General features: G+C 55.9%; 1 protein-coding gene across 1 annotated transcript; it reads right to left on the bottom strand.

Moving 5' to 3' along the window:
* Positions 1 to 1,078: 1,078 nt before the first annotated feature.
* Positions 1,079 to 7,062, bottom strand: ARMC12 (armadillo repeat containing 12). Its single transcript, XM_032804898.1, has 6 exons — positions 6,924 to 7,062; positions 4,589 to 4,737; positions 3,334 to 3,468; positions 2,895 to 3,068; positions 2,188 to 2,259; positions 1,079 to 1,417 (listed from the first exon to the last, which is right to left on the bottom strand). The coding sequence occupies exons 1-6, from the start codon at positions 7,060 to 7,062 to the stop codon at positions 1,079 to 1,081; spliced, it is 1,008 nt and encodes a 335-aa protein (XP_032660789.1).
* Positions 7,063 to 10,982: the final 3,920 nt, after the last annotated feature.

Raw genomic sequence — 10,982 nt, 5'->3', positions numbered from 1 at the left:
TGTGACCATCTTTGCCCTTCCTGATGCATCAGTGGCACTTATCATTGGCCAGCTGGGTCCAAGCCTAGCAGCCAGGACACAGGGATGCAGCCCAGAGCCAGGACCAGCTCTCCATATACTTGAAAGGGGAGTGAATTCTGCAGGAGACCCTCTGCCCCTCAGGCCTCTTCCTTTGGCAGGGAATAGGAGAAGGGGTCCAGGAGGCAGCTGGGCCCCAGGCCAATTAGAGCTTTGCTGGTGGGGCCTACCACCTTGCATTTGCCACAGGAGCTGTGGGGCAGGCAGCATGGCATGTGAGCATAACAGATTCTCCCCAGTCTGCCTTGCTCAGCATTCACCCCATACTAAGCTCTGGCCGTGACTCCGTTTTGAGCCCAAGCTCCACTTCTGTCCATGCACCAGTCAGTCTGACTTGGGTCAGCCAGCATGCAGGCCTCGGCGCCTAGGACCCAGCTAGGGGGTGGGTCAGAGCCCAAGTCTCACTATGCCCCTTCTGCAGAGTGGATGCAGCTTGAGCCACAGACCTGAGTCAGAAGGTCTGCGTGGCGCAGTATGGCCGCGTTGGCAAAGCTGCAAGACCCAGATCTGACAATGACCTGTCCGGTTTTACAAGGCAGTGTGGATGCTCAAGTGTGGGCTTGGAAACATCATATCCGCAAGCTCAGATCCCACCACTCTGGGCATAGAGGCCTTGTCTGCCCTGAGGGTTGTTCCCGATTCCAGTCACCTTGTCATAGTTTATACTTACCAGTTTCAAGCAGGGGGTGAAGCCCCCAGTGCAAATAGCAGCTTTGCCTGTCTGCACTGCAGGGTTGCAGTGAGGGCTGGAATCAGGGCAAATCCCCAGCCTAACTAAGGCCTGAATTTAGTTACCAAGGAATGGGGCAGGGGATGTTTCCCAGGGGCTGCAGTGCTGTGCCAGGAGCCAGGCTCCTGTGAGATTCCCAATGACACTGGATTCTTCCTGGGGAAAGACAGAGACAGACAGCAACAGCCCCTCGCTCCTGAGCTCTTTTATTAGCCTCTGGTGATTCTTCTAGTCTGATCTGGCTCTACTCCATCCCCGCTGCGAGCCAGCTCAGGGGTTGTCATCCTCATCGAAGTAGGAGCAGTCGATGCGCTGCCTGCTGAATTTGGCCTCCTCCTCCTTGCAGAGCTGGAGGCTCAGGATGACCTTGCAGGCCTGGATCTGCACCTCCTCCTCCGGGTGGATGATGAGGGAGAGCAGGCGGTCAGCCAGGTGGGAGTCCTCTCCGAAGAGCGCCTCGTGGAGGGACAGCTCGTTGTACTCCCAGTGCACCGACTGGTACTGTGGGGTCAGGCGCCCCTCACTCAGCTTCTCCACGAACACCAACATCTCATAGAGCAGGTTGCCAGGCAGCGAGGCGTGGAAGAGGTTCAGGAAGTCGGGGTGCACCTGGGGGCCCATGGAAGGTACGGCTATGGGCTGACTTCAGCTCCACCCCTCCCCATACATGCTTCCCCCCCATTGGCTCTGCCAGGTGGGAATGTGGGAGGGAGGGTGGAAGATCCACCCCCAAAAGCAATGCACAGGGTCCCAAGGATCTGGGGAGATTCTGATCTAGCCAGGGCCATAGATTTCTGCTCATCCTTGCCAGCCTCAAAAGAAGGAGCAACAGCAGTTTTTCTGTGCTTGAACCAGATCCCTGAGCCCTGCCCAATGAGTTTGGAGCATTCTCAGGTGCTGGCTTTCTGCTTCGGCTGGGCCTGAAACGCTTTGAGATCAGCTTTTTGGGGGATCCTAGACCCACCCGCCTCTTGATGGAGAAGGATGGGGCAGGAAAATTAAGGAAGTGTCTACGAACCTCATAAGTTCAGTTCCAGGGCCTGGAGCAGAGAGTGAGGGAGAGCTGGCATGCAAGGGGGAGACAGGGGGAAAAGCGCTTTGCTGCCCTGCCCCATGTTAATGCCCCGCATTAAAGCTTCCAAGGGTATTCAGCCTGACACACAGTCCCAGAGGGGAAACGTCAGCCTGGGCAGCTGAAGTTTGGCAAAGTCATAAGCAACTGGGTCTTATAAGGGGAAAATGCCAGGCACAGCCTGTGCCACCTATAATAGAGGACTCCAGATGGCCACAGCCTTGCCTCCTCTGTGTTCCCTGCTCCCATCTGTCCTGGGCTCAGCTCTTCAAGACACTCCCAGCCTTGCTAGCAGGCTGGCCCTTACCTGGCAGTTCATGATGTCATACAGAAGGTCTTCTTTCTGGGCCAGGTTGCTCAGCAGCTTGAGCACCTGCACCTAAGGAAACAGGGCAGGATGTCTGAGCACATGACTCAGGGAGGGGAATTCCATGCCGGGCCCCGTTGCTGCTGAAGCAAAGGTCAGTGTCCAGCAGAAGCCGCTGAAGGGAATGAGGTGGGAGAACTCACAGTTGCTCACTCCAGCCCCAGCCTCTCCCAGCAGAGGGCACCGTAGAGCATGGGCCTAGGATCAATGGCTGTGGGGGAGCTCCCAGCTACTCCAGTCCCAACCTCATCCAGCAGGGGGCGCTACAGGGAATGGGGCAGGAGCGCTGGCAGTAGAAGAACAAGACCAACCTAGTGGTCTGAGCTCAGGATTGGGAGCCCACGTCACCTGCATTCCAAGCTGAGCTGGCACAGGAACATACGGTGTGGGTTTAGACAAGTCCCAGTTTCCCATCTGTAAATCCGGTCTGAGGGGTGAGGCGAGTTAGTGCTTGTAAAGCCCATGGAGGACCAGTCCTGTCTACTACTGGCAGCGTGGCAGAGTCGCCCAGTGGCTCCCTTAGGGAACAGCTCAAGGACAGGGTGTGGAAGGGGCTCACACTGACTCCTGTCCCAGACAGGGACTCCCCATCTGTCATGGTGCAGGAGCTCCTGGCTGAAGGAGAAGGAATGCGCCCATTTCTGTACCTGGGTCAAAGTGCTGCCTGTCTGCAGGATCTCCATCAAGGAAGGTATCAGCCGTCTCAGGAGCGGGTGGGTGTGATCCGGCAAGGGCAAGCCATTCAGCAGCCTCAGGCCAGCAATGTGCAGCTCCGAGTCCCAGATGGTGGTGACCAGCTCCAGGATCTTGGGCACAAACTCCTGCACGGAAAGACAGAGCGGCCCCGTGGCTGGTCACCAAAGGCCTGGGGCAAGTGCCGCCCCCTAGCCATGCCCTCCAAGGGTGCCTGCTACTGGACTTTGTGCAACTCTAAAGAAGGACCCCGACATATTTCCCTTCAGAGAGAAAGATCAGCACAGGCAGAGATCCGATACAGCCGACCCCAGAGGCAAAGGGCTGAGGGGTAACATTGAAGCCAAAGGAGTCCAGACATATTGAGTGAGAGGCAGAGAGGGGAGCAAATACCTGGATTTTAATTTTAAACTTCCGGATACCAGCAAATGCCTTGAGGGCATTTAACGCCTGAATTTTGATGCCTTTATCTTTGTCATCCAAGGCTGAGGCCACCTGTCTGATGTCCTCAAAGGTACAGGCTGAGGCCTGGAGAAGTAAGACACAGACATGGGTAGAGTTGAATTAAAACACATGCAAGGGCATCTCATTATTTGTGCCCCTAAATGTAGGTACTGGGGGGCTGGGAGCCATATAGGTACCTGGGGGGTGGGGGAGAGAGCCAACGGAGCTTCCTTTCCAATCAGTCTGCCAATGAGGTGACTAGGTAGTAAGCTGCTGAGCCCGGGCAGAGTCCCACCAAGCCCAGGGCTGAAGCCCTGTTGCTGTCTCTTAAAGTCGGCCATGTTCCAGCCAGGGGACCAACCCTGCCATGTGAGGGCCACCGTTTACAGGGGTGAGGGACAAGAATAGGATTAACTCTGCCCCTGTTCTGTTCCATCCCATCTCTCCCACTGAACCACACCAGCAACGACCCAGAGGCCCCCCCGCAGTGCGCGAGAGGGATGTCCCATGTCTACCGCCCTCCCGGGGCACTTGGTCTATTTAATTTTGTACAACAGATCTAGCAACCATTTGTGCCCAGCCCCACTAGCTTGTCCCATTCCCCTCTGCTCTGCCGTGGGGCTCGCGTTATGTTAAGAGGCCTGCGCCACCCCGTCTGCCGCTCCGCCTCAACCTGCTGTCTGTGGCCTGCAGTGGGGAGTGAGATGTCTGAAGGCGCCCTGGGCTTTTCTCTGAGCTGGGCCAGTACAGCCACTGGGAATAACTAAGAGGCTCTGTACATGCACAGATGCAGTGTCGTTGAAGCTGAGGGAATTCTGAGCACAGACCAGGGGGCCCTGGTTTCCAACAGGGTCCTCCCAGAGTTAGAGAAATGACGTGATAAGAAACCAGTCTCACTCTGTTAATAAACATGAGAGCCAAATCCTCAGCCCCTTCAAACTCACACAGTCCAGAGCCAGGCTTTACAGCCTGGGCCATCTCTCATTAAACAGCATCTCTGCCTGCTCGGCCCCATCAGGGCAAGATTCTTTGGCACCATGGAACAGCAAGCAGAGTCCCCTGAAAACTCATTGAGCCTGGGATGCCAGCTGAGGCATCTTTCTACCTTCCACCTTCCACCCCGACCCAGAATCTCTCTTCCTCCAGCACCCTGCAAGTTTGGAAGAATCGCTGATTGAAAGGACCGGCCTGCCTTTGCTCTCACCTCTGATTCCAGCAGGTAGACGCAGCGGGTGATGCTGTGTAATATCATGCTCTTGGCGTAATCGTCCTGCTTCTGGTTCAGGGAAACCAGGAGCCTCCGCAGCTCTCCGGAATCTTTCACACCAATATTTCCAGGCTCTATAGCAAGTCCTAGGAACAATCATCCGGCAATAAGTCACCAGTGCAGAGGGGAGGGCACAACACAGGGAGCAGAGTTCACCCCCTGGAAGCTGGTGTGAAGCCACCCAGCCTGCAAGCTGAGCTCCAAGAGGAGAGCAGCCAGGGGAGGCTTTTAATACCATAAGGCAGTGTTGCCTAGTGACTGAAGCACTGGCTGAGGATTCAGGAGACCTGCATTCTATTCCCAGTTCTGCTGCTGGGTGACCAGGGGCAAGTCATTTTGTTGCACTGTGCCTCAGTTTCCCCATCTGTAAAATGGGGATAACGATACTGTCCTCCTTTGTAAAGAACTGTGAGAGCTACTGAGGAGGGTGTTATTATTCTGAGACAGACAGAGGAATTTCCTTGCTCAGCTCTTGGGCCACGTGTGACAAAGCCCAAACCCAGACAAGGCCAAGGGGTCTGGTTGGCCAGAAGCTTTGCCATGGTTCATGGACTTTTCTGGCAACCTCAGCTGAGTTCCACATGCACTCCCCTCACTCCCCAGGATTTAGCATCTCTCCCAAACTGTGCAATATGCTGTGCTCCCAGCTGAGTTTTGCTCTGGGTTTTCAGGCTGGCTCTGGGGGTGCAAAGACCACACAAGCCAGACCCAATAAACTAAAGGTTCATTGACTCCAAACAAACTGAAACTGAAGCATCCCACAGGCTGTGGGTCCAGCAGGGCAGAGAGGGCGAGCAGGTGTCCCTATTCACCTGGGGCATCCCTATCTCCAATTCCTTTCAACATGAATGGGGATTTTGTCCCTTTTCCACCAAGCCCCTGAGCAGTCTGGTCATCTAATGGGGAAAGGAAGGATTCCAGGAGACAGCCACATGCTCAGGGCACCAGGCTGGCATGTAGAAGGGGGTGAGGGGAGTTTATGCCATGAGTTCAAGGCAAACAATCCAGCTGTTCAGAACAGTACTCAGCCATGGGTCCCATTGGGGAGCTTGACCCAGGGCCCTGATCCAGTTCTCCCTCCCAGCTCTCCAAAGTGAGACGCTGTGCCCACCGCCTCTCCATGAGTGAGGCTGTTCTAACCTGCTGCGGCACTAGAGGTATCCCTGCCGTGATGGGTCAGAAGGTGCATCGGTGGATGGGAGGTGGACAGCAGTGGCTCACCATGGCCCAGCACAGAGGTTTAGCATTACAGCAAGGAGGGGAGAGCCTAATGCAGCAGCCAGCGAAGCCTGGAGAGCTGGCGCTGGCACCAGTACTGGCACTGGCCTTTGCGAGGGGATGAGACAAAGATCCTCCTACAAACCCTCAGGGGCCAGCAGTTTGGGAATAGCCACGTGCTGCAGGTTTGTCGGATAGCCTAGAAGGGCAGCTTGGCATCAGGCCATGGGATCACGCCGGCAAAACTCCGGTGGGGCTGCCATAGACGGGCAATCCTGTACCACCCACCTAGGTTACCTGGGAGAGGGGTCCCCCTGCTGGCAGTGAGGGAATGACACTTTCAGGGAGGGGAGCGAGAGAGATGGGCTTTGACCTTTAACGAGGCCTCACTCAAAATTAGGGCAATAAACAAACCAACCAGCAAAATAACCTAGTGCTATTTAGAATCACGACAATAACAACACAGAGGTGACAGAACAAATGTTCCACAGCCCAGACTGTTCTAATCAACACTCCCACAGCACGTGCTTTCAGTAAACAGATTGATTGTACATAATCGTGATGCTATCAGACCCTTTAAAACTTCCATTCGCCCTCCTGACGCTAGCAAGCTAATGCTAAGGGCCTTAGGCTCCCCTGATGAGGGGGGCAAGTATCATTATGAGAGAGGTGCCTGGGCTGCAAAGTTAGCTCTGGATCCGAACTCCCCAGAGGTCATTTGAGTCCAGGATTTTGGCTTGGATTCATCTCCAATAGATGGGGAAACTGAAGCATAGAGAGGTGAAGTAACTTGCCCAAGGTCAGCCAGCTGCAGAGCTGGGATTAGAACATGGGGGCGCCTGTTTGCTTAAGTTTCTCTTGAGTCCACACCAGCAAGCACTACAGGAGGCTCACAGGGTATCAGCGACAGGAGTAACTTGTCCTTGAGGGCCTGATCCCTTCTGCTAGCCCACTGGGCTGAGCCCTCCCACCAGGTTGAGCTGCTATCAATGGCGCCTGTGAACAGCACTGCACCAAGATCTCCTGGAAGCAGGCGGCTGCTCTCACTACTCACTGGCTATGCTGACAGGCTCCAGGCTGAAGGGGGGGCTGTTCAGGCCTGCTCGGATGGTCTTGTAGAGTAGGTAGATGGCCCCAGCTCCCGTGGCCACGCTGAGCATGTTTTTACGGGTGCACATCTCTAAGTACTCCATCTTCTTGCCTCGCTGCCTGGCAGCTTCTGAGGGAAACACCAAGAACCTGCTGGGGGGGAGGAAGTGGCTGTGCTCTAGAACTGGAACTCCTAGGGGCCCAGAACAGTGGCTTCAGATAGGCCCCCAGCTGGAAATACTCAGCTGCTCATCACATGGTTTGTGATGTCACCAGAGTCCATCATGGCATCTTGTGGCACATCTGCCCTGGGTGTGTTTCCTACTGGCTGAGGGATGGGGTGGGAGGAAGGACTCCTGGGTTCTGTTCCTAGCTCGGACAGTGTGAGCTTGGGCAAATCTCTTCCCCTCATCTGTGAAATGGGGATAATGATACTCCCTTTCCCTGGTAAAGTGCTTTGAGATCCATGCATGAGAACTGCTGGGAAAGGGCCAGTGCAGGACAGTACAATGACTAGGAATTGGCCAAGTCTAGTTTTAAATGTCTGAACCAATAGGGCTCCCGTCCCTTCCTCTGGGAGACTATTCCACCGTTCTCACCATCAGGAAGTTTTCTGATGTCAGCCTTGGATGATCCCTTGCCTCGGTTGGTCCCTTCACTCCTAGAGACACCTCCCTTTACCAGGATTAAACTATTCCTCCTCTCTCTGATGTTTGAACCCTTCATCTGTTTGGAGCAGGAAGGGGCTCTCACCTCAGCCACCCCAGATCCAAACACCTGCAGGCTCTGGGGAAGTTGGATCCACATCAGGGTCAGGATCCAAATTCTGCAGCTATCAACTTTCTCTGTCGTAAGTCTAACTGGCCCCTGGAACCAGCTGTGGATCTGAACCCTGGTTACTGAGTGGTGGACTGTTCTCATGTCCCCCTCCCTTCCCACCTCGGTCATGGGCGGGGTGATGGAGCACTCGGCCCATGAAATTGAAACCTTGCACTGTTTGCTGGGGATGCAGCCGCCGGGGGTTGTTTGTTTGCCAGTGGTGTTTGGGGGGAGGGAGGGGTTGCTGTTCTGGGGTCGGAGTCAGTCGCCAGTGTCTTTTAAAAGATTATGGTGCTCTGGACCCTTTGTTACTGTCTAGCAGCCCTGACAGGATGCCAGAAGTGCTTGGAGGCAGGAGGGCAAGGCAGACTGTTCTTTCTGGAGAGCCTGGGGGGCCAAGGTGGGTGTGATCTATGAAAGGGGAGCAGTGTTGCCTAGAGCATAGAGCACTGGACTGGGACTCAGGAGATCTGGGTTCTATTCCTGACTCTGTCACTGGCCCATTGCAACATGTTGGGCCTCGGTTTTCCTAGCTGTAAAATGGGATAGTGCTACTGCCCGCCTTTGTAGATTGCTTTGAGATCTGCAGATGAAAAGCCCCCTATTGCAGCAAGGTATTAGTGCAGTCACTGGAAGCCAGCACCTGTGTGAAGAGAGTGTGACTCTGCTACTGCCCCAGCTCCATCTTTCTAAATGGGGTGTGGGGGTTGGGAGCGTCCAGGATGTGTTCCTTGAACCCAATGGCCCCAGCCGGCTCTTGCTGCTAGATCCCTTGAGGCAGATCCAGCATACGCCATTGGAGGGCAGCAAAGTCCTGGAGATGGCCAGAGGGTTTCCACCAGCCAGCCTCTGAGGGATCCTCTGGGGCAAAGGCACCATTTCCACAGCGTGCAGGACCGAGTGGGTGGGCTGGAGGGAGACTCCCTCCGAGCAACCTGCCTGCTGCACAGAAGGCTGCAGCACATCCAGACTCTGCCACCAAACCCGCATCTTACTGCAGATGCTCCAAGTGTTTCCAAACGCTCTCCCCACCCCGCCCCCAACCTCACCCCCGGGGCTTCCCAGAAACAGGAAGGTGCCACCTGGAACGGTGCTGGGCTACTCCACCTGCCCCAGCCTGGGCCGGGGGTGCTGTGCTCCCTCAGGTGAGAGGTTACACTCAAGTCTTGACCCCTGGCTGCTCTGTGCCACAACAGTGGTCTGGGTGTTAATCTCAGTGCCCTGAGCAAACCCCAGCTTGGGCCATGCTCAGCCTCTCCAGGTTCTCCCCAGAACTAGGGGCAGGATTCTTCACTTCCTGTCTCAAACTGTTCAGGAAGGTGGTAGTGCCCCGTCAAATGGCCGTCCTGTCCTACTCCAGAGGTGGCTGCATTTCAGCAGCGGGGGACATGAGTTGGCATATTTGGTCTGTCCCTTGGTCCCCTGGCACCCCGCTGTCAGCTGGAATGTGAACAGCTCAGCTGTGTGTCACAGGCCCTGTTTTGCAGACTCTAGTGGGGATTCTCCTGTGGCTGCAGCAGCTGGGGGCTCAGCCCTGCAGAGCATGAGTGTGGGGGGCAGAGGAGTATGTGGGAATGGGGCACCCAGAGATCTGGCCCAGAGCCAAAAACAATCAAGATTTTCCAGCTCGGACCTATATTTACTGGTGAAGTTGCAGCTTTATTTTGGCAGCTTCTGCTGTGGTAAATATTGGTTTAAACCAAAAACGAGCAGCCTGAATCCGGGAGCTTTAACAAACGTAGGAAGGGGCCCTGGTGAGCGAGGTGCTGGGGAGTTCTTGGAGCAGGGGGCACCCTGGGGGTGCAGGCACACAGGCATCAAGGAGGGCAGAGCGGGATACTGGGGCAGGGACCCAGGTGAGTCACACCGAGCATGCAGGGGGCCTGAGTGTCCAGCCTGGCCCATGGGGGCATCGCTGGAGCTTGTGCAGAAATGGATGCGCTAGGCTTTGGGCATGAGAAGCAGCAGCTGATGAAGCAGGGGCAGGAGATCAGCTGATCAAGCAGGGGGCCTCTTTTCTCAGCTCTACTCCGCTAGCAAAGTAGGGGCAGGCACAAAGCAGTGGAGTGAGGAGCAGGGCCCATGTGTGGTGGGTGGGGGCTGAGGTACAGGAGCTGCCTGAGGGAGACTTAAGTCCACGGGTTTGCATTTAGTTCTGAGCCTGGCAGGGGCACGGTCTCTTCTCAATTGCAGGAGCAGGTCCAGCTCTCCTGGCAGTTCTGTCTCCTGCATGTGTGAGCCTCCCTGTGTCTGAGGAATGGAGCTGTGACTTGTAGGCCATGGTTGTGGAGGACGGCGAGCTCTCCGGTATCAAGGGCCAGTCCCAGGCAGTGCTTTGCCAGTCAGGACAGAGACCTGGCCCCGTCCCGTGGGAGGCAGCGCAGGGAGCAGAGCAGCAGGGTGGCGTGCTTGCGGTGACCTGTGTTACTAGGCAGATGGATGTTCTGTACCAGCTGGAGCTTTCTCAGGGCGATGACTTCATCCCTAGGTGTCACGAGTTGCCATAATGACGCCTGGAGGCTCCCAGCGATGTGACTCTTCTAGGATGAGGCATGCCCGCACACATACACCCCATCCATGCCTGCCCAGTCACATCCGTGTGCACCCAGCCCCCAGTGCCGCCCTGCCCACCTGTGGGCACCGACACACCCAGCTCCGAGGCAGGACCCTAGTTCCAGGGCGACTGCAGCCCGAGGGCATGGCAGGGGCCGGGAACACTCACAGGCTGCCTTTCCCCAGCCTGCCCTCTCAGCCCTACCGTCAGTGAGCTGTTTATGCTTCTGAAAACAGACACACACACACACACACACACACACACACACACACACACACACAGAGGCCTCGCACTCCCTTCCGCTGAGTGGCTCCCTAAAGACTTTTTGCTCTGTCTCTCTGTCTTCCTTCCCCTCCCCCTCTCCAGGCTGTTTTTAATGCTGAGAGTACAGGATGTTCTGTTCTCTCTCTCACTCTCTCTCGCCCCCCCCCTTTCCTGTTGGGCTTGTGGCCTTCACCTTTTTTAACTCTTTAAGGAGAGGGGCTGTGCCTGTCCTCCCCAGGTTGAACGGCTGATGGCTCCCGCAGCCCACAGCAAACTCCCGCTGCCAGCCAGAGGCTGTTTGCTTTGATGGGGGGAGAGGGGGTGGCCTGGGCAGTAGGCAGCATGGGGTTTATTAGGTGATCGAGGAGGGTATTTCTTCCCCCTCTC

The sequence above is a fragment of the Chelonoidis abingdonii genome, chromosome 4 (genome assembly GCF_003597395.2).
Source record: "Chelonoidis abingdonii isolate Lonesome George chromosome 4, CheloAbing_2.0, whole genome shotgun sequence".
Taxonomy (NCBI): domain Eukaryota; kingdom Metazoa; phylum Chordata; order Testudines; family Testudinidae; genus Chelonoidis; species Chelonoidis abingdonii.
Note: the sequence above shows the minus strand (reverse complement) of the source record. Positions and strands in the feature narration are given on the sequence as shown.